The sequence below is a fragment of the Anolis sagrei genome, chromosome 2 (assembly GCF_037176765.1).
Source record: "Anolis sagrei isolate rAnoSag1 chromosome 2, rAnoSag1.mat, whole genome shotgun sequence".
Classification (NCBI taxonomy): Eukaryota; Metazoa; Chordata; class Lepidosauria; order Squamata; family Dactyloidae; genus Anolis; species Anolis sagrei.
This window is the reverse complement of record NC_090022.1, coordinates 91,541,571-91,566,052: the sequence shown is the minus strand read 5'-3', so window position 1 is coordinate 91,566,052 and position 24,482 is coordinate 91,541,571. Positions and strand designations below refer to the sequence as shown.

Genomic DNA, 24,482 nt, shown 5'->3' with positions numbered 1-24,482 from the left:
TCAATTCGTTTGTATGAAATAATTCATCAGTTGCAAATTGATGGATGAATATGTCTCCTAATTTTTTGCTGTTTATTCGTTCAGTAGCTTCTGACTCTTAGTGACCTCATAGACCAGCCCACGCCAGAGCTCCCTGTTGGCTGTGGCCACCCCCAGCTCTGAAACTCATTGTATTGCTCTAACATAATATTTCATTTCTTGTTTATTGTCTCATCATATATACATTCTATACTCAGTGTATAGTAAATGGGCATGCATGTCATTCTGCTGCCCCACATGAAGGCATAGGTGCTGCTTGCACTGGCTATGCTGCTCACCAACCAGGTAGGTTGGGTTTGCAATCATTTCATTCTGTTGAGCTGGTGGTGACACCATCCATCCGTTTTTGAATTTGCACAGAGGGCATGAATCTAAACTTCCAATCAGGAAGCCCTGTTTGCCAGTGCCATTTTCTTAAGATTTCCATTTTTAAAATTACGACCTGAGAGATTTGCCACCCAAGTGGCAAGGCAGGAAATAAAAAAAAACTGGTGAGCAAGCAGGCAAGCAAGAGGAGTAAATGACCATAACGGGAAATAATTTGGAACTCCTGCCTATCCAACTGGTGCATGGGGAATACCTGTTAGTTTTTGGATTGCTTCCCCTAATCACTCCAGGAAATTAAAGTATTCTGAAATTCTATTAGAAGACATTAACCCCTTTATTATTGTTTACTCTTCAATTCCCAAAGAAATAACTTATTAGAAAATAAAAGCATCAAAGCAAGTTGTGGGAAAAAACCTGTATGTGTTGGAGCAAGTCTGAAGTCATTTTTGGATTTCAAATGCCAAAATTCCTATAAAACCAGGCCACATTTTTTTTAAAGATTTTATGATTCTTAATTTTGTAGGCTTGTATTACTTTGGAGTATTAAACTGAAAATGAAGTGCTGCTGTCATCTTGAACTTGTTATAACACGGTAATGTAATAATTAATGTTGTTTATCCTATCAGCTGCAAATACAGTGGCTTAGTCTCCTTCAACTCAAATGGATATACTATGCCTGTGCGATCAATGAAAAAAAAGTTTCACTATTCATTACTAAATTAGGAGGTAAGGTGGGGAATTGTTTGCATAGTATTTCTAAAGTAACTATATCTGTAACTACAATAATATAATATTTTTGTTACTTTTTCGTTAAGTAATTGTGACCATGAGAAAACCCTCGGGGCTCCTTTCTCCTTCATTGTTAGAGCTATCAGCATGCAACTTGCTACAATTATAGAACACATTTACCATTGCTCCCCCCCCCCACCCCCACCCCAAGTTTCACTCATCCACTGATTTTGGGGGGAAATTTAAAGTTTTTACGAACAACATTTCTTTTTTAAACTACAAGAGCTATCTACTTGATTTTGTATACAATGACACAATATAACCAAGGCATCACCCCCCCCCCCCCAAGTTTCAGAAAGATTTACACATCTACTGATTTTTGGAAAAATTTTAAAGGTTTGACAAAACCTTTTTTTAAAGCCACAAAAACTTTGTCTCTCTCTCTCTCTCTATGACACACAACACATGCCATAGAACTTCAACTTAGGGATTTTCCTCTCAGTCCAGCATAGATGTACTTACTATCAGTCCTTTTGCAGATTCAATACACTCTGATGCCGCTACAAACAGACAATAGCTGCTCCCTACCTTTGGAGCTTTCTGATGTGAGCAAAGTTCTGGGAAATGTTATTTAGGGCAGGACATTTTGAATTCCCTGCCACTTGGGCCCTCGCCTTTCCAAACTACATTTCTCAGAACTCTCAGTCTCCCTCCCAGGTAGCTTGCTCTCCTAATGGTGACAGACAACCTTAATTTAAAGAGGAAAGGCCTCTTTGGCTTTACACCAACGGACTTTGGGAGACTTACAAGCTTTATTGATCTGTAACAAAAAGTCATAGGTGAGTGTTTTGATTCTAAAGTTTCTTACGTGGGCGCCCCTTGTGTTTCTTAATATCACCTCGTATGTATGGATCTTATGGGGGGGAAAACACACCACATACAAGGCAGAAACGACTTATTTTGCACAGCCCTAGTATATATACATTTCATGTAAAACAAAATAAAAGATTTGGAATGCCACATAAGAGATTATTATCAAATTAGAATGATATTAAGAAGATTTCCTAAACTAGTAAAGTATATCCCACTTACAATATATTCACTTTTGATATGTGGCATAAAAAATGGAAAGGATAATCTAACTCATTTTATTGTGAGCATATGAACAAAACAAACCATTTGCATGTTGACCCTTCTTACCTTGGGCATGTCCACCTAGATCAAAAGTAGTGAAAGTCATGCCAGCAATTGTCAGCTCTTCTGATGCTGCAGAAAGGGGAAAAAATATTTTTAAAAAATATACAGGATTTGCTACATAACATGATCTTAGATTTCTGGGTAAAAATAACTGGCAATGACAAACATTCATATTTCAGTAAAGAACTAATTCCATCTTTTCTTTTTTGCCAAAACTGAAAGAATACCTTGACCAAATGTAGTCCTCCTCAAAAGTAAATTCTACTGATGTCAGCGCGATTTCTCAGATAAGCATGGAAGTATTAAAAGTAATGCTCCCATTACTATGGACCTGGATGAGGTTATTGTGTTTTATGTGCCCTGTGAATTTTGACCATCTAAGGCAGGTGTCAGGAACCTTCGGCCCTCCAGGTGTGGTGGACTTCAACTCCCACAATTCCTTGAGGCTCGGCATTCGCCCCAAAGGCTTACCTTGGCCTCAAGGAATTGTGGGAGTTGAAGTCCACCACACCTGGAGGGCCAAAGGTTCCCCATGCCTGATCTAAGGGATAATCGGGTACAGTCTAGGGACTTTGGAATGCTTAACAGCCTCATCATACCTTCGGCAGCGGCTCTTGGTGGTGCTCCAGTTTTCTGCCGCCATACACTCTGCTTCACCAGGCTCCTCCAGCAGCTCTTCACACAGGGGGAAGCGTGGTGCATGTGACTTCCCCCATTGAAACAATTGCAACATGGGAAGCCTCCCGTGTTGCCAGGGTGGCAGCAGCATGTGGGTTCCGCTCTTCTTTACCCACGGAGCCGGCTGGCTCCGTGGCTGACTGTGGCTAGATCGGCATTTGCTGCCGAATCTAGCCCCGTACGATGAGGTTGTTTGGGCATCCTCCTACACTTGATTATTTGGAAACTAGTCCCATCCAATTCATGTGATTTGGTTTGACTTATAATACATTTAAAATGTCAGTGACATCAGGAAGTTGTTTGGGAAGCTAAACAGATGCACTGACATGCCAACAGTGTGGCATGTGCTAATCAGCCAGTGGTCTGCAAGATGGCTGATGAAGTTTTCAGTGATACACATAAAAGCTTCAGTCTGAGTAGTAAGCTGTTCCACATAAATGGCTTGCCAAGTATTGATACTGGCTAAGAAAACTAGACAACCATTATGAACTGCATTGATAATCTTAGTGTTTTGAATGTACTTTCAAAAGAACATACAAAACTGGTTAGAAATATAACACTGTGTTAAGCTCCCTGTGGGACCTTGAAGTCATTGTATTATGGTTCAATCTATTAAAATTAGTTGTCAAAACTGCATTGATTGGTATCATGCACAATTATTTCTTCTTCCCCACAGCAACCCTAAACTTAGTATGTGGCAGAAAAGAGCTTGAGCTCACTTTTCTTTTGCTCCCAGCTGCATAAGTACAAAAGGGAGAGATGGCAGGGAAACACTAGCCACTAGGCAGCTTTGCTTCCTCAGGTCATGTGCCCTATGGATCTACAAGAACATCCCTCCCACAGACCGGTAGGGACGGCTGCATTTCCTCCTCATATCCTTTTCCACAGGCTATTATGTGTCATGAAAATTAATGAAGCACATCAGAGCACAAAAGAGACAGTGAATGCTGACTTACTTGGATACAGTGTGGGGACATGTTGTCCCAGTCTGTCATCTTTAAGCATGTGCAGGAGAGTGGTTTTTCCAGCATTATCCAATCCAAGAAATACTAGTTTACCGGTTTTCTTGTACAGTCCTGAAAAAGGGCAAACCTGTTCAGATGAGTAAGGAGTAATTTCTAAAGCACAACATACGAATGGTAGAAATGATGTCAAGATTTGCAAAATTTGTCAGCAAATGTTTAGGAAGGAATCTCCGCACTGCTTTTTCACAACATGATTATCAAAATATCATGTGTCTTTTAGTCCATTATATTCTAGAATGGTGTTTCATTGAATACAGAGAGAAATATACGAAATATATTTATTCTAAGTCACATAGATCTGCTAAAACAGTGTTTCTCAACCTGAGGGTCGGGACCCCTGTGGGGGTTGCGAGGGGGTGCAAAGGGGTCGCCAAAGACCATCAGAAAACATAGTATTTTCTGTTGGTCATGGGGGTTCTGTGTGGGAAGTTTGGTCCAATTCTATCATTGGTGGGGTTCAGAATGTTATTTCATTGTGGGTGAACTATAAATCGCTCTCAAATGTTAAGGTCTATTTTCCTCAAACTCCTCCAGTGTTCACATTTTGGCATATTGAGTATTTGTACCAAGTTTAGTCCAGATCCATCATTGTTTGAGTCCACTGTGCTCTCTGGATGTAGGTGAACTACAACTCCAAAATTCAAGGTCAATGTCCACCACATCCTCTCAGTATTTTCTCTTGGTCATGGGAGTTCTGTGTGCCAAGTTTGGTTCAATTTCATCATTGGTGGTGTTCAGAATGCTCTTTGATTGTAGGTGAACTATAAATCCCAGCAACTACAGCTCCCAAATGACAAAATCAATCCCCTCCCAACCCCACCAGTATTCAAATTTGGGCATATTGGGTATTTGGGATTTGAAAATACATCCTGCATATAAGATATTTATATTATGATTCATAACAGTAGCAAAATTACAGTTATGAAGTAACAATGAAATGTTATGGTTGGGGGTCACCACAACATGAGGAACTGTACTAAGGGGTTGCGGCATTAGGAAGGTTGAGAAACACTGTGCTAAAACATAAAGATGTATATAATATCATAAAACTAAGAGGCTTCATCCAAGGCAGGTATGGAAGTCATGTGGTTGCCATATGTAGTTGGATTAACTTCTAGCATTTCTTACCAAGTGACCCTGCTGGCTAGAACTAATGCGAAATGCAGTCCAACAGCCTTAGAGCCTTTGGAGGCTGCAAGATTCCTATCTCTGATTTCCATTTCTCATGCAATGAGACAACCCTCATGTCAATTACATTGTTTCAGTGACTCTAGCCTAGTTGGGACAAACAATAAGAGCTAATCCTGAAACTACCATAATATTTTGCTGTGGGAATAAAATTCAGCAGCATGGCACATGCTTTGCATGCACAAGATGTTGGTTCAGTCACTGGTATCACCAATTAAAAGCAGTTGGGAGTGGACAATGTGAAGAAAAAAAACTTCTACTCTGCGAGACCTGCCACCAGACAGAGCAAATAACGCTAAACTCGTGAGCAAGGTCTATTCACGAAGGCAACTGGTGGAAGAAAAGTTTGGTTTTGAATCAAAGGTAACAATCCTGCAAGTAACCATTACAAAAGAAATAGGGAGGAGAACAGAGCTGCTGATAACATAATGCATCAACAGTCCCCATCTGTCCGTCCATTCATCCATTCCCCTCCCCCCACCACCAACATGGCTGAAAGATAGGCCCAACTTCACAAATAATGTCAGTTTTCATGAGCATAGAAAATACTTCAGCATTTACAAAACTTTGAAAAGAGTTCTTCTGTTTCACAAAGTATGCCCCAAGCACAATTGCAACTCAGGACAAAATTCACTACTGCTAGACAATGTAAGAATATATCCAAAGCCTTTGGAGGATAATTTAGAAAAGAAAGCAGTGTTTAACAATAGTTTCAATAAATGTTCCTTCTAGGGATATCTGAAAATAAAGAATGCCAAAATATGACCTTAGAAAAACAGCAGATCACTAGGCTATGTTTTAGAAACACAGAGGAAATGTATTTTTATTGCCTTAGAAGAATTCTACACTGAACTGAATCAATATTTATTTTTGTAGTACAGAGAGTAGTTGAAAGGACAACAAGAAACACTATAATGAAAAAAAACACAAGAATGGAGAAAACATTAACAAGGAACAATGGTGTGTATCATATTGTTGATACCTATTAGCATCACTATGTCTACAACTCCTTACTCCCACAATCATAAGTAGTGCCTATATTGCTACTTATGAAGCTAGACACTGACTCATAAGGAATAGCAGCATAAACTAAAGCTTCATCTCCCTGATAAGTGATGGGAATCACATGTAATCCTAGAGCTATAATCATATTTCACCTAAAGCAATGGTTCTAAACCTTTTTTTTTTGACGAAGGACCACTTTACCAAGGACCACTTTGAACAGGGACCCATCTCCAACATTAGTACTGAAAGGGTTACAAATCTGTTTTTGGACAACTTTAGATTCAGTTTGGTTATTTGGGATGCTGATTCAGAAAATTGCATTGGATAGACCACATCAGCTCTAGTTTCTGATACAGAACTTATGCCATCCAGTAGTCTCCATCTGCTCAGCCACAGAAAACCATATTTAACAATTTAGAGTTGATGTGATCTATCCCATGCAATTTTCTGAATCAGCGCCTCAAATAACCCCAGAAACAGGCCTAGCTTCAGAACTATAAAGGGGTTTGACGGGACCAGTCACACTTGTTGCAATCGTGTAGTAACGGTGAGGTTGCAGACCATATTTTAGTTCTTGGGGACTACTGGTGGTCTACGGACCACAGGGTGGGAACCACTAATCTAAATAAAAATCCCACAATGTTTTCAACAATATTTTTTTATTCAAGAAGAAGGATAAATATGTCAAGTTGCCTTTGCTCTTGCTGTCATTATTGTTCATTTTTTTCCCTCACAGAATGTTGAAGGTGAGGGGAAGAGGTGAGAGATACTCCATGAGATACCTGTAGTAACCATATCTCTTAATATAGGTGGGAAATATTAACAAATTTAAAAAATGCTTGGAACTATAGGGGAGGCATCTACATATAAAAAATAGTGACAGCATCTGTATGGAATCGCAGGCATCTTACCTAGAAACTGCAGTACACTACTGAAACCACTGTAAATCCAATTAAATATAAAGGACATGTCCAAATCTTGCAGGTTCTGGAAAAATAAAAGAAAATATATAAATGAAATAGCATTGAAATATCATAGAGTTTATAAGGAAGAGAATATAGCAAATATGTACAACCAGAAATCTATCAGCTTAGTTATTCTCTTGTGAAACTATCACGATTGACTGGACTATGCTAAAGGAGGAAAACACTGTTTTTGCACAAATTAAAAAAATAACAGCCGTGTACTAAAATACCACCCAACTAGCCCTCCGTGTCGATCAGAGTTTAAGGAATATTTTAGGGATAGCAGGTCCCTCATGGAAAGATGCTGTGAAAACTCACAGCCTGTTCTTCTGATGGTGTCTCGTGTTGAGGTGGGTGAGAAGTCTGCTTATGGACCCCATCTACTTGTGTCAACAGCATAATCTGAGAATATGTCATTCACACATTCACAAAGCAAGCAAAAATAAGTCTTTCAGGATGGCATGATCATGTTCATTTTGGGTGGGACACTTCCAGTTCCTAGCAATGTGATTGCTGTCAGCTTCATGGAAGGTATAAGAAAAGACTTGCTATGTTATTTTTTAAAATAAGGTGACACAATCTATATTTAAAAGATGTGTGTGTGTGTATGTGTGTGTGGAGGGGGAGTCATTAACATTTCACATCACCTGGCCGGAGGGGGGGGGGGGAGGAAGCCCTCTGGGGTGATCTTTCACTAGTATCTGAAAAGGCACCAAAATGTTCAATGTAGCAATGTATCAACTAGCTAAGAGCCAACACATTTCCTCTTCTTCTCTTCCACTTAGTGTGACATCAAAGCAAGGACATTGCCAAATAGCTAATTTTAACTGGCTACAGAGTGCAACAAGGTATGACTAGCTATATAATCTTTGACTGGATGAGAGCAAGCCAAAAAAGGGAGGCCAACTTAAAAAGGTGGTTTTGAAGCAGAGGAGGAGAAAATGGTGGTGTTTAATGAAAACCTCCATACACCACTTTCCCACCACACAAAGCCAAACTTATCCACCAAGAAAATTCATTGCACTACTAAGAGCTAAACAACATACTTAGTGAATCACTATCTAATTAAGCCTCTCATGGCTACCTTTAAAGAGCATGTGCTTCAAGCAATCTAAATCTAAATCTTCTCATCTTTGGAGAAGCAGGTTTTATTTGTTATAGACCAGAAATCCTACAGGTCACAGATTCTTATCCCCGGTCTGCACAGGAGGAGGACCAGAAGCACAGCTTTCTCTTCCTTCTCAGAACACGCCTGCAAGAGCAAAACAGTTTCCAAGACACACTGGACAAGCCATGCTCATTGGCGCAAAGAAGAGGATGAACAAATCCCCAAAGCACTGTCAATTTTCATAATAAGAACCCATATAATTAACTAATTATCAATTCATTAATAATTAATGAGCTGCTGCTAGAGGAATCAAAACTACTTTGCTGTCATCAACCACAAATCTGTGAAAAATGTAATGTATTCAAGGACTCAAGTACAACCCTGTGTCATCACCATAACCTTATCACCATCCTGTCTCTAACTGGTTAAAATATCTTGCCTTTGTGGCCTGCTTGGATGGAGTGGTCGCTCATGATCTGAGTAAGGCGCGTGGGGAGACCTCCTGCTCATGCTACAGGGTATGTATGCTTGGAACTAAGGTTATAACACCACGGGTTATTGTGGTGGTTCTTCTGCATAACTAGTGGTCATTTTTTTTATTCCAGTCCCCTTAGATACAGGGGGTATTTTCTAGGTTGAAGAACATCAATTCAAAATCCTGCAGCTTCCTAAAAGGTGTGAAGATGTTGCCAAGATCTCGAAATATCTAACTGCTATAATAATCTCATGTGAACAGGTAACATTTATTTAAAGCTGGGTAAGAAAAACCTGAAACACTTCTACAACTGAGCCTTCCAAGTCATTTCCAACTTATGTTAACCCTAAGGCAAATTAATCACAGGATTTCTTGGAAAGATGAGTTCACAGGTGGTTGCCTTTGCCCTCCTGAGATGCTAAGAACATGACGTTCCCAATATCACCCAGAAGGATTTCCTGACTAAACAGAGATTTGAACCCTGGTGTCTACAGTTGTAGTCCAACACTCAAAACCCTAAACCATGTAACATGATATTTGGCAACACAGAGATAGTCCAAATCTTTCTGACAAATCTTTCTTAGAAATGGCATATCAGCACTACAGCCCCTTATTTTCACTTTTTAGAACTGAAGCTCTCAGTGTGGTGGGATTTGAGAAGACATTTGCTTCTAACTTAGTGTTTTGACTTATGAAAGTCTCTTGAACCCACTGAGTCTCTTTAAAGACTAACTAGAACATAGGGATATTGGACATGTGTTTTCAACATCATTTGCACTTCTGCAGTGCTTTTAAATCCCACAAAACAATTTGCAGAGATATGGGTCACAGCTTTTCACTCCTGGCAATGCCACATACACTGTGCTTCTGGTGCCAACGGGCATTACAGCAGACATCAAGTGGCAGCCAGGAATAGTCCCCCTCTGTTGACCTCTCCTTGCTTGCCCCGTAATGAGCAGCTCAACTTCATGTAATGTCATTTTATCATGCACTGCCCCTCTGCACTTCACACCTGCCAGTAGCAGCCAGTGGTGTGAAACGGGTGGTGAGGATGAGTAGCCGACAAGTTGCTCACAAAGAAGCAGGGATATAAAGAAATCAGTATGGAACATGCAGAGACTATTTTCAGCAATCAATTCACATTCTCCAAAATGTGTTGCTTAGACAGAAGTTGTCAGGAAATTCCATTTCAGCCTGTTTGACTTTGGCTGAATTCGAAGACATTGCTACATTAGTCTGAAATAAAGGTAAAGGTTTCCCCTTGACATTAAGTCTAGTTGAGTTCGACTCTGGATGGTGATGCTCATCTCCATTTCTAAGCTGAAGAGCTGGCTTTGTCCATAGATGCCTCCTAGGTCATGTGGCTGCATGGAGTGCTGTTACTTTCCTGCCAAAGCTGTACCTATTGATCTATTCACATTTGTATGTTTTCGAACTGCTAGGTTGGCAGAAGCTGGAGCTAACTGTGGGAACTCACCCTGTCCTGCAGATTTGAATTGCCAGCCTTCTGGTCAGTAAGTTCTGCAGTTTAGCAGTTTAACCTGCTGTGCTACTGCGGTCCCTCTAGTCTGAAATATCAGTATGCAAAAGGATCTTGTAGCACTGACAAAATGAAGTTGGGAGCATAAACTCCCATAGACTAAGGGTGCATCTACACTAAAGAGTTAATGCAGATTGCCCCCGTTTTAACAGCCATGGGTCAATGTTTTGGAATCATGGGATTTGTACAAGGCCTTTAGCCTTCTCCAACAGAGAGTGTTGGGGCCTAACCAAACCACAACTCCCAGTATTCCATAGCATTGAGCCATGGCAATTAAAGGGGAGTAACTACAGTATAAATAGACCCTACGTCTACTTCCTTCTCTGGCAGGTTACACTCGTTTTAAGCCAACACAGACGTACACATACGTTCTGCATAAGTTATTAGCTACCAAGATACTGTGATCCCAGTTGTCTTATAAATATTCATGATCTGAATACACAGACGGCTTGACCAAAAACAATGAAGGGCTGACTTACAATGCTTCTCTTCCTATTCACCTGAAAGCAAATAATCATCCTTGTTGGTAGCATCATCATCTGTGATGTGGCAAGTACCTCCAGCCTGGAATAACATTTCATTCTGAATGCTACAGCGCAGTCAGGGCAGACCTCAAAGATGAAACATGACCTACAACTTAAAGTATAACCTATCTATAAACAAGAGAGAAGATATGGCTTTTTCTACACTTCATAGAATCTGGAAAGAGCTGCAAGGGCCTCTGTGTGGAAATGCACAGCTATGGCACTTCTTAAAGATATCCATTCAGTTTATGCTTAAAGACTTCCAAAGGAAGAAAACCCACCTCCCTCCCAAGGCAGTCTATTCCAAGGCTGAATGTTAAATAAGATCTTCCTAATGATGGAATCAAATTTCTTCTAATTTGAATCCATTGCTTCATGATCTAATTTCTTGAGCAGCAGAAAGCAAGCTCTCTCTATACTTCAGAGACTATTACTCACTGAACAAAAAGGGAAGAAACTTTAGGTGTTAACAGAAAGAGCATTAAAATTGGTGCTTTAACTTTGGCTTCTTTTTTACAGAACGACGAACAGCTTGATCCTGTGTCTAGAAAGAAGTACATTCCACTGATTTGATACTTCCAGGGCCGTAGCCAGAAAAATATTTCGGGAGGGGTTGAAAATTTCATGGGGGGGTGGGTGGGTGTTGAAACCTGCCTCCTAGCTCACGCTGAAGCAAAGAGCATAGCAGGGGGCAGAGCAGCCTTCAATAGCCTGCAGCTCCGCCCTTGTCAACCACCTCCACCAAGTCTGGCCTCCTTAATGAGAGCATTCAACACACACACACCCAACTTGGTTGCTTCACTACATCGGTAAATGACAGTGTGAATAAATTGTCAATATTTGCTTGATATAGTGCTTACAGTTCTGGAGGGACTCTTAATTTTTTGCATCTCATAGACTTAGCATGGGGATTTGGTTAACCAGTTAAAATTCATGAGTAAACCAGGTTTTTTTAAAAAAAAATCTGAAACATTTCGGGGGGGGGGTTGAATCCCTAAACCCCCCCCCCCTCGCTACAGGCCTGCTTGGGAGTGTGTTTTGTAGGATGAAGCTATAAAAGTCTAGGCCAGGGGTCCTCAAACTAAGGGCCGGGGGGCCGGATACGGCCCTCCAAGGTCATTTACCCGGCTCTCGCTCAGGGTCAACCTAACTCTGAAATGTCTTGAAAGCACACAACAACAACAACTATCCTATCTCATCAGCCAAAAGCAGGCCCACAATTCCCACTGAAATACTAATGTTTATATTTGTTAAAATTGTTCTTTATTTTAATTGTTGTATTGTTTTTAAGTGTGTTTTGCACTATCAATAAAATATGTGCAGTGTGCATAGGAATTCATGTTTTTTTTTTAAAAAAAATTATAATCCAGCCCTACAACAGTTTGAGGGATTGTGACCTGGCCCTCTGTTTAAAAAGTTTGAGGACCCCTCGTCTAGGCTATCCTGCAAAATTGATCAGAGATCAACTGTGTGATGAAAGAACACCTTAAGAACAGAACACACTCATCACATGAACTCTATGTTACACAATATCTTGTGTAAAAATTGACACACGCCAGAAGAGCAAAGGTCAAGAACAAGCAAACACAGCAATATATGCACGTCATCTGATTTATTTATTGCCTGAACAAAATACCAACCCGGAAAAGCTTTCAGGAGGCTTAGGAAAACCTATCTACTCAAGTAACATACAAATCAGCACAAGAGTGAGATGCAAAATAAGTGCTCGGATTGCAGCAGTGAAAATAACTTTGTCATACTGAGCTGGAAGAATCCTTCTAGGTTAAGCAGGCTCCAGGGGAAAAACAGAAAGCTCTCGGGATTTGTGTATTTATGTGTGTGTGTGTGTGTGTGTGTGTATTTATATGTATATATATATATATACACACACAAACATAATTAGAAAGCAGCATAATATACAGACTTTATAGATAGTATGGAATGGGGAGTAGCTGATGAGAGGCTCGTCAAAAAAAAAAAACTACAATGATCCAATACTCATTCCAATGTCTATACTATACTTTCATTGTTAAGTGGGAGGGATACACCTCTACAATATTTTCTGCATTTAACTATACTAAAATATCTCTAAAGATTTCACCTGAACATTAGGAAGAATTTTCTGACTGTGAGAGCTGTTCAGCAGTCCCGGAGTGTGGTGGAGGCTCCTTCTTTGGAGACTTTTAAACAGAGGCTGGATGGCCATCTGTCGGGGGTGTTTTGCATGCAATTTTCCTGCTTCTTGGCAGGGGGTTGGACTGGATGGGCCATGAAGTCTCTTCCAACTCTACAATTCTATGATTCTTCTTTCCTAATGTAGGCAAGGAACTTTTTACCTTCTAAATCAGGAGTGGCCCTCCATTTGTTGTTGACTAAAGCTCTCATCATTGCCTATTACTGGCTTCGGCTGCTAGGAGATAGTCAGAAACATCTGGATAGCCCTCATACTTTGCCAACCCATTCCAGATACTGCTGGTCTATAGTTCTAATTATCCATGCCCTGTTGACTGTGGTTGAAGAGCATTCCAAATCTGAAATGCCACAAGTGTTGCACTCTCACTTAACAATCATCATAACCACCATAATACAGTTTGTTGTTGTTTATTTGTTCAGTTGCTTCTGACTCCATGACCTCATGAACCAGCTCACGCCAGAGCTCCCTGTCAGCTGTCGCCACCCCCAGCTCCTTCAAGGTCAAGCCAGTCACTTCAAGGATACCATCCATCCAACTTGCCCTTGGTCAGCCCTTCTTCCTTTTTCCTTCACTTTTACCCAGAATCATCATCTTCTTCATGCTTTCCTGTCTTCTCATTATGTGGCCAAAGTACTTCATTTTTGCCTCTAATATCCTTCCCTCCAGTGAACAGTTGGGTATTATTTCCTGGAGTATGGACTTCTTGCGGTCCAAAGCACTCTCAGAATTCTCCTCCTACATCACAGTTCAAAAGTGTCTATCTTCCTTTGCTCAGCCTTCCTTAGGGTCCAACTCTCGCATAATACGGTTAACACTCTAAAAAGAGTGAAGGCTCTACCAGTGACCCAAGAGACAGAGAATCTTAAGAAAGACTTGATGTTAAACACTTGTTATTAGATTTATACCTGGCTTAATCTATCCCAAAGCAGCTATTGTCCCATTTATGCTAGTCTTCTGAGAAATCTGCTACCCAAGGACCAACTTTTCTAAGTACAGAGGGGCTACTTACCGGTAATTTGGATGCCAAGAGATAAACTGGCTGTAGAACTTTTGAACACAAAAATGATGGTTATTAGTACCAATGAAATCATGGATCTTCAAGGAATTCAAGGTAATTTAGTAACAGAATATGTGTTTTTCCAATGTCACAGCTGAGACACAATTTATAAAACTGAAAAGATTTTACTCAAGAAAAATACCAACTATCTATGCTGAGGCTGAGTAAAAACTCCAGTAAGAGATAACATACAACTTAACTGACCTTCAACCATTGTACTTTGATTTTCACTATTTCCAGATCCACAATCCCCTAGAAACAGCCTGGCAGATGAAAGTTTAAAGTCTACTATGTGACTCTGCAAAACTCACATCATCTTTATTTAACTTAGCCTTTACTTAATCACAGCACTTCCAAGAATTGTTTGTACTTTTAGAAATTTCCTAGGCGTGTCAGAACTGAATTCCTTACTAAATTCCATTCACAAGAAAGACAGAAACATATACCTATATGTGTCAAAAGAGAAATATCCAACTACGTCATATACATGAAGATTTCTCCAAGACGTCCCATCAGCCCAAACAGATGGACACCCAAATGAACTCCTATGAACTGTAATGTTCTGTGACTATCTGACTTTACAATACTATATAGCACTGACATCTTCACATAATTCCTGTAACTAAATGCTCCTTGGCCAATATGTACTGGTTCAAAACTCAAAATGTCTCTATTTTCATGGAGATATAAAAGAAGGGATCCCCAAACCAGAGATAAAGAATAAGAACTGGACTATAATGACACATATTTCCTCTCCACAGTCCTCCCATGTGCAACATGAATCCTAGTGCCATTAACAAGGAACAAGAGAACCAAAACATAGCTGCAAAGCCAAGCAGGGTTCCCTTATCAACCTTGACCTGAAAGTAGAGTTGAAGCTAGTTTTTCATTTCCTACTGAAGTGGCATCCAGGCTAACATTAAGTGCAGTTCATGTTAATGCAGACATTCCTGGCTAAGTGCTGAAAGCTGACAAGCTATTGAAAAGTAAGAAAGGCTTCTGCAGCTTACACAGAGAAGTATTCCTGCTTAATAAAATTTTGCATCCAGGCAAATAAAATAATAATCTAAAAATACAGTGTACCTTTATGTTATGTTTGAACTGAACAGTTACTATTCCTAGGCCAGAAATATTATTGTTAGAGTAGAACATAAGACAGCAAGGATGGGGAGGGATAGATAATAGTATTGTTAAAAATAAAAAACTGCTAATGAAACTATGATGAAAATATCTAACAAATAACCAAAAAAGCTGGCTTTTGTGTTATCTGTGCTATAACACAAACAAGATATCATAGTTCTTAGTCACTACTTCCCAGATTAGTTTTTTCCCCCATGTTAGGATCGACTTGAGAAATTGCAAGACGCATCTGGTGTGAGAGAATTGGCCGCCTTCAAGGACGTTGCCCTGGGGGTGGCCAGATGGTTTACCATCCTATGAGAGGCTTCTTTCATGTCCTTGTATGAGAAGCTGGAGCTGACAAATGGGAGCTCACCTCACTCCCTGGATTTGAACTGTCAACCTTTTGATCAGCAGTCCAGCCGGCACAAGGGTTTAACCCATTACACCACCGGGTACTCCACCCAGATCAGTAATAAACCACCATGGGCTCTTCAACACAGTTCTGCAGTTTGAGTACCTATTACAAATTACTAATAATAAACATTCATATTTCAGAAAGACCTTTAACAAGTTTTGTGGGCTGGGGTGATTATGTGTTCAAACTCTACATATGGAAACTTTCAAGCTTAGAGAAAACTCACAGTTTCTTTTAAAATGTGATAATTGCCACTTTAATCTCCTCTCCTATTTGCCTTCATACTTGCAGATTAACCTCCATTCTTACAGCCTTGACATTACAATGGAGATGGTCAGCTCCTGATAACCTAACACCTGGGGCTTCAAAGCATGAAGATAGACTGCATGTTGCTCAAAGAAACTATTTTGATTTAGGACGGTAGGCAATGAACTGAAATCTACCCACATGAAGAAATATCAATTAGCTGTTGTGAATATAGGCCAGCCTGGGTAGCTATGAATATGTGCACATTTTAAAACAACACAGAACAACAATGGAAAACTGGAGGATCAGTGAGAAGAGATTCATACAGCCTAGAGAAAGGTATGTATTTCAGACCTGCTTAAATTATAGGCTCCGAACTCATATCCATTCCACCGGTATCTCTTAGCTTCCTAAAGTCACTTTTGGAAACTGGTCAGTGCCGGATGATTTAGGTTTTCCATTCGAAAAAACATACCAAAGGTCTCAAGATGATTGTGTACTAATTCAACCTCTGCCATTCACTCAGTAGCTTTGAGCGACCTGAATTCACGGCACTTTGGAAGTGATGTTGCAATTGCTTGCCTAACTTGGTTAACAGCCATGGGTGGATCCCCACCAGCGTCACCCTGACCTTTAAACACAGAGACATACATTGCCTATCTTTGGTTGTGTAAGAAGCACCATTCAGTGAAGGGTTGGCTACCTTAGTAAAAATGAACAAAGACATAAGCCTGCACGTGGTGCGAGCTAACGTGAACACCTCAAAAGCACGTACAAGTAACAAACTTCAAAACAGTTTGCATATGGGGATAAAGGTAAAGGTTTTCCCCTGACATTAAGTCCAGTCATGTCCGATTCTGGGCTGTGGTGCTCATCTCCATTTCTAGACCAAAGAGCCGGCATTGTCTGTAGAGACCTCCAAGGTCATGTGGCCGGCATGACTGCATGGAGCGCAGTTACCTTCCCGCCGGAGAAGTATCTATTGATATACTCACATTTGCATGTTTTTGAACTACTAGGTTGGCAGAAGCTGGGGCTGACAACAGAAGCTCATGTCACTCCCCGGATTCAAACCTGCAACCTTTCGGTCAACAAGCTCAGCAGGTCAGTGGTTTAACCCACTGCACCACCAGGGGCTCCATATGGGGATACGTTCCTGAATTTATTGTGGAAACTGAAAACCGTGGCTAATAATTAACTCTACTGAAATGAATGACTACCCACAGAAGCATTGCTCTGGAAGACTTAGTGTATTCCTAGTGTAGAAACCTTTCTAGAAATGTTGTAGTCATCCAGGGCAACTCTATAGTAACTTCTGGCAGAAGCATAACACCAAACAGCCTAGAAGACCTGGAACATTTCTAAAGACAACATATTTTCCCTAAGGTGGATAGGTGAAACTGCAGGTATCTGTCCTGCGGGAAGGGGAATCATACTGTGTGCATAACAAATGGAACATTATAACTGTAATATAATTATAACTCCTATAATAAAGCTTCTGGAAAAGAGGGCTATGACAACAGTGTTTGTTTTAAGAAAAGGCAGCGATGGAGCTCAAGACACTTAAAAAGTCAACATCATAAAGTATACTACGTAACATTATTTTTTATCTACTCGGGTTGAATTTCAAATTTTGTTGCTGATGTATTGGAGTTTCACTCAACGTAGTGTTAAAAGAATTTGTCATGATATTCATCATCAGATTCTTGAAAGTTGGGAAATCAAAGTGAAACTTCCCTATCTGACTTGGCAGCATTTCAGTAGTTGGGGAATTCCTATGAGCTTAAGTACCTACTTTCCCAAGGCAATACGTATCCTAAAAGCACTAATCCACATCATCTGTAAAATCCCGCAAAATGAATTTACAAACTTAAATGCAGGCATTCACTGCACTCTGGAGATTACTTAAATACTATGATATTCATTTCATAAGAAATAATTTTTCAGTTGATCAGCTGCCAAACTTGTTCATGCATTTTTGATAGTATTTGCTCATTTCTGATTTCCACACAAAGTATTTAAGATCCCATCAAATGCACATGTATATGTGTGTGTATTTGTACCTTCAAGTCATCTGTCAACTTATGGTAACCTCATGAATTTCCTAGGGTTTTCCTAGGTCAGGGATATTCAGAGGAGTTTTTGCCAGTTCTTCCTTCTGAAATATAGCCTATAGCACTTGGTATTTGTTGGCAGTCTCCCATCCAAATACTAAGGAGGACTGACCCTGCTTACTTTCTAAAATTCATGTGGGATCTGGTGCCCTTAGAGCTGGTATGGGCAAACTTCGGCCCTCCAGGTGTTTTGGACTTCAACTCCCACAATTCCTTACAGCCTACTGGCTTTTAAGAATTGTGGGAGTTGAGGTCCAAACACCTGGAGGGCCGAAGTTTGCCCATGCCTGCCATAATAATAATAATAATAATAATAATAATAATAATAATAATAACTTTATTTTTACCCTGCAGATGGCAGAAGCAGAAGAACGGCCTGCCTCAGGAGAGCGTACTTGCTCCATCCATGTTCAACATCTACACAAATGACCAGCCACTGCCAGAAGGGACAGAGAGTTTCATCAATGCTGATGATCGTGCCATTACCACTCAAGCAGGGAGCTTTGAGATGGTTGAAAAGAAGCTCTCCGAAGCTCTAGGTGCTCTTACTGCCTATTATAGGGAAAACCAACTGATCCCTAATCCATCTAAAACACAGACATGCGCCTTTCACCTTAAGAATAGACAAGCATTCCGAGCTCTGAGGATTACCTGGGAAGGAATCCCACTGGAGCATTGCAACACACCCAAATACCTGGGAGTCACTCTGGACCGTGCTCTGACCTACAAGAAGCACTGCCTGAACATCAAGCAAAAAGTGGGCGCTAGAAACAACATCATACGAAAGCTGACTGGCACAACCTGGGGATCACAACCAGACACAGTGAAGACATCTGCGCTTGCACTATGCTACTCTGCTGCTGAGTATGCATGCCCAGTGTGGAACACATCTCACCACACTAAAACAGTAGATGTTGCTCTTAACATGCCGCATTATCACAGGGTGTCTGCGCTCCACACCACTGGAGAAATTACACTGCTTAGCCGGTATTGCACCACCTGACATCCGCCGGGAAGTAGCAGCCAATAGTGAAAGGACCAAGGCAGAGACATCTCCAGCTCATCCCCTGTTTGGGTATCAGCCAGCATGTCAACGACTTAAATCAAGACATAGCTTTCTTAGATCTACAGAGACACTCGCTGGAACACCCCAGCAAGCGAGAGTCCAAAAGTGGCAGGCCCAAACCCAGCACCTCAATCCATGGGTGATACCAGATGAGAGACTCCCCCCGGGGCACACAGAAGACTGGGCGACTTGGAAGGCGCTGAACAGACTGCGCTCTGGCACCACGAGATGCAGAGCCAATCTTATGAAATGGGGCTACAGGGTGGAATCCTCGGCATGTGAGTGCGGAGAAGAGCAAACCACTGACCACCTGCTGCAATGCACCCTGAGCCCTGCCACATGCACAATGGAGGACCTTCTTGCGGCAACACCAGAGGCACTCCAAGTGGCCAGATATTGGTCAAAGGACATTTAACCAACTACCAAGTTTGCAAAATCTGTGTGTGTGTGTGTTTTTTTCCCCTTTCTTTTTAATCTGTGTGGTTGTTTTGTTCTGTTAGAATTGTAATACAATGGTATGGTTGCTGATGACACGATAAATAAATACCCTGCCTCCATCTCCCCAAAGGGACTTGGGGGGGCTAACATGGGGCCATGCCCAAACAATTACAATAAAACAAAACAAAATACATACAAGACACATGACATCAAGTAAAAATGCTTATACAATAATATAAATAAACAATAAGATAATAACAATAACATAATAAATCAGAGTATAAAAACAAAAAACAATACAATGCAATAATTTAGATGAGGGCGAGCTAGGTCAAGCACAAGGAGTGAAAATTTTTTAAAACCTGTGGGTGAGGTAGATAAATAAAGTGCTGTATTTAGAGAGAGACAGGTGGGATAAACAATGAGGTTATTCTCAAGTAAGGGATGGGATAAAGTGCATCAGAAAACCAATTGACACTGAGACACGAGCTGACATGGGAATTAATTATTCATTCTTCAGAGTATTTAGAAAAATCAGTGTACAATGTTTTCATATGTCTCGGGAGTCTAGGCATTAAAAGCCTAGCTCATTTTAGCTCTTTATATTCATAACACTTGCTCAATCTGAATGTATTAACTGGAAACAACTACTGCCATAATGAGGTTTTGTACTCATGTTAAGGTAGACTCGACATCTCCACTGCACCATTAAATATAATAGTGGGATGAATCCCTTGATATCGTGAGCTCAAGCACAGCCAAGTGGGACTTATTCTCATTAAGCAATCATGAACAGGCATACTCTCTTTTTAAGAAAGAGCAGAATAACAGATCTTGTTGCTATTCCAACATTTATACATCAGGCCTGAGAATATTATAAATCCGTGCTTCAGTAACTTGGGGAGATTTTCAGTACCAATGGTAAGGAATGTGCACACTACTGGCTTGATTATAAAGATACTTATTAATGAAGGTCCATACTACTGGTTTGCTTATAAACATACTTATTAGAAGAAAAGATCTCGTCAACCTAGTATAACCAACTTCCTGGTGTAATAGAATACAATCCTATTATAACCCAAACCTGTCCCTACTGGTTTCAGATATCCCTACAAGTTACAACACTAATAAGAGAACAATCAACAACTTTATCTGCTTAAGAATGTGCATACTGTTACCTAAGAGAAAGGAGTCCCCCCACCCCCCAGTGAATACTGAATTATTCTATAGGTTTGCTAACACTGTGTTCGATAAAAGAAATCATGAAGTGCATGTTCTCTCTCATGTCTACCCAAAATGTCTAAATATACAATCACACTATATATAAATATGCAGAATGGGTAAATAAACAAAGAAAATGCAAACTGGCTAAATGTACAACAGCCCCACCACCTACCATTAGCCAGTGGGGCTAATGAATAATAAACCATGTCCCATTGATACTGCTCATAGTATCTGTAGCAAATCTATAGACTGATTCACGATTTCTATGTCACAAAGTCACCTCAGACTTATGGTGACCTCATGAATGAGAGACCGTCAGGTCACCCTATCCTCAACTGCCCTGCTCAGGTCTTAACAGACGGAGGAACTGTGGCTTCCTTGACTGACTCTCTCTCTGGACTGTGGTCTTTCTCTTTTTCCTACAACCTAATAATTATCAACCAGGAAGTTGCAAATAGACATTTAAAATAAATTGAGAACATTCTGCTTGCAATGGGAATGTGACATGTATGTTTTGGCAGTTTAGTTCACAGGCTGAATACTTGGCTCAAGCAGGTGAATGTTCAAATCCTATCCACTCTCAGGTTACAACTACACTGTAGAATTAATGTGTTTGATACTCCTTTAACTGCTATGGCTCAATGCTAGGGAAGTAGGGGAGCAGTAGTTTTACAATGTCCTTAGCCTTCTCTGCCAAAAAGTACTGGTGCTTTTCTAAACTATAGATCCCATAGCTAAAGTGGCAACAAACTGCCTTCATTCCACAATGTAGATGAACCCTTTGTAAAGTTTTAGCCACCTACCTTTGAGGAGTGTTGAGAGGATGGGAAAGAGAGGATCTGCCGAACACCTAGCTTGTTAAAGGGACTGTAACAGTGACTCACAGTGACAGAACTAAGCCTATCTGATATGACAGCAACACAGGTCAACCTGTCCACCTAGTTTCACTCCCCTAAACTGCCTCTTGGTAGTAGTGACTCACCCCAGTTACAGCAGGATCAGCTACCTCATCTCTGGTTTCCTTTTGAAAATTAGGGCTACCCTTTATTGACATCAGCCAGCTAAACTGGACATTCACCTGTGTCAGATACATACACACACACACACACACACACACACACAAATACCATCACTATAACAAATCCTGGCAAAACAGGAAGGGATCTGGAGTTAGGATGGGAATGGGGACTAAATAAAAGTATTGAGAGAGGACAGATGACAGCAGGACAAGGAATAAAATATCGGGGGAGAAGGGGCCTTTTGGGAAATGAGAGAGGATAAATCTCAGGCTGCATCTACTCTATAGAATTAATGCAGTTTGAAACCCACTTTAATTGTTGCAGCTCAGTGCTATGGCATCCCAGGAGGCCTTTAGCCTTCCCTGCCAAGGCACAATTCCCATGATTTCTATAATAGCATTGAGCCATGGAGGCAGAAGTGGAAAGCGGGGAAATCTCAGGCTGCTTCCACACTATAGAATTAATGCAGTTTGAAACCCACTTTAATTGTTGCAGCTCAGTGCTATGGCATCCCGGGAGGCCTTTAGCCTTCCCTGCCAAGGTGCAATTCCCATGATTTCCAAAGCATTGAGCCATGGAGACTGAAGTGATGTCAAACTGCATTCATTCAACAGCAGGCCTGGGCCAACTTGGGCCCTCCAGGTGTTTTGGACTTCAATTACCACCATTCCTAACAGCCTCAAACCCCTTCCTTTCTCCAGTCAGTTGCTTAAGCTGTTAGGAATGGTGGGAGTTGAAGTCCAAAACACCTGGAGGGAGGGCCCAAGTTGGCCTGTTCTACAGTGTATGTAGACGCACCCTAAACTATACCATCACTATAACAAATGCTGGAGAAACAGAAAAGGGAAAAGACCTGGGTTTAGGCTGGTAGAAAAATAAAAGTGTGTGTGGGGGGGGGGGGTGGCAGTGATGACAACAACAGAAGGAGATGATGAAGGATGAGGGTCTTTTTCAAGGGGGAAGATCAGGCAAACCTACAAGGCCAGGGGGTATAAATACAGCCACTTTGATGGAGGGGGAAGAGAACAAGGGTGGAGAAAGAATGGGGGTCACGGGGAGGGGTGGCTCAAAAATGGGGGCTGCCTTTAAAGTGTGGCTCTGACAACAGAGCAGACTAGGGTGGGGGGTGCATGCAGAAGAGACTCAAGGCAAAGAGAAAGGCCGCTGGGAGAGAGGGAAGGAAGGAAGGAAGGAAGGCGGAAGGAGGGAAGACCCCAGAGGCCCCGGTCTCGCTCACCTGCCGCCAAGCGCTCTCCGCTCCGCCCGGCACCGACACAGCAGCACTAGCAGCCCCCAGGCCGCTCCGCGATCCCTCCTCCTCCTCCTCCTCCTCCTCCTCCTCCTCCTCCGCTCCGCCCCTCCTCCTCTACTACAATTTTTAAAAAGACCTGCCAAAGAGCAATTGCTGTTCTTCTGAGCGAAGTCTGAGCTGCGGTGACTCCTTCCATTGGGTTTTCTTGGTAGGGCTTATTCAGGGGAAAAAGATCCTCCATTGCATTGTCGAAAGCTTTCATGGCCGGGATCATTGAGTTGCTGTGAGTTTTCCGGGCTGTATGGCCGTATTCCATAGCTTGACGAATGCAAGGCTGGGGTGAAAATTGCTGGAAGAAACATTGACAACCTTAGATATGCAGATGATACCACTTTGATGGCCGAAAGCGAGGAGGAGCTGAGGAGCCTTCTAATCAAGGTGAAAGAAGAAGAAAGCGCAAAAGCTGGGTTGCAGTAAAACACCCCCCCCCCCCAAAGCAAGATTATGGCAACAAGAATGATTGACAACTGGGAAATAGAGGGAGAAAACTTGGAGGCCATGACAGACTTTGTATTTCTAGGTGCAAAGATTACTGCAGCCAGGAAATCAGGAGACGCTTTCTTCTTGGGAGGAGAGAAATGTCCAATCTCAATAAAATAGTGAAGAGTAGAGACATCACACTGGCAACGAAGATCCACATAGTTAAAGCAATGGTATTTCCCATAGTCACCTATGAACATGAAAGCTGGACAAAGGATGATAGATGCTTTTGAACTGTGGTGCTAGAGGAAAGTTTCTGGTCCACCAGAAAACCCAACCAGTCCATACTTCAGGAAATAAAGCTCGACTGCTCACTGGAGGGAAGGATAGTAGAGGCCAAGATGAAGTACTTTGGCCACATCATGAGAAGACAGGAAAGCTTAAAGAAGACAATTATGCTGGGGAAAATGGAAGGGAAAAGGAAGTGGGGCCGACCAAGGGCAAGATCGATGGATGGCATCCTTGAAGTGGCTGGCTTGACCTTGAAGGAGCTGGGGGTGGTGACGGCCGACGGGGAGCTCTGACATGGGCTGGTCCATGAGGTCATGAAGAATCGGAAGCGACTGAATGAATAAACAACAACATGGCCATATTCCAGAAGCATTCTCTCCTGACGTTTTGCCTGCATCTATAGCAGGCATCCTCAGAGGTGTGAGAGCTGTTGGAAACTAGGCAAGTGGGGTTTATATATCTGTGGAATGTCCAGGGTGGAAGAAAGAACTCTTGTGTGTTTAAGGCAGGTTTAAATGTTGCAATTAATCACCTTGATTAACATTTAATAACCTTCTAGCTTCAAATCCTAGCTGCTTCCTGCCTGGTGGAATCCTTTGTTAGGAGGTGATTAGCAAGTGAGAGTCCAAAAGTAGCAGGCTAATACCCAGGACCTCAAGCCATGGCTGATATTGAATGAGAGACTCTCCCCTGGGCACACAAAAGACTGGGGGCCCTTCCACACAGCCCTATATCCCAGAACATGAAGGCAGAAAATCCCACAT

The 24,482-nt window shown here is 41.4% G+C and overlaps 1 protein-coding gene across 2 annotated transcripts in view; it reads right to left on the bottom strand.

Annotated features, from left to right (window-relative positions):
• The window catches only part of SAR1B (secretion associated Ras related GTPase 1B), a 33,268-nt gene extending 10,237 nt beyond the window's left edge, over positions 1 to 23,031 (bottom strand). Inside the window, exons 1-4 of one of the 2 annotated variants that reach the window (XM_060765289.2) lie at positions 22,933 to 23,031; positions 7,100 to 7,175; positions 3,927 to 4,046; positions 2,296 to 2,361 (exon numbers count right to left, since the gene is read on the bottom strand). In XM_060765289.2, the coding sequence (XP_060621272.1) occupies positions 2,296 to 2,361; positions 3,927 to 4,046; positions 7,100 to 7,157 (244 nt within the window). In that variant the 5' untranslated portion in view covers positions 7,158 to 7,175; positions 22,933 to 23,031. Of the gene's footprint in view, positions 1 to 2,295; positions 2,362 to 3,926; positions 4,047 to 7,099; positions 7,176 to 21,479; positions 21,574 to 22,932 lie in introns of those variants that run through there. The other variant, XM_060765290.2, reaches the window with a different exon arrangement.
• Positions 23,032 to 24,482: the final 1,451 nt, after the last annotated feature.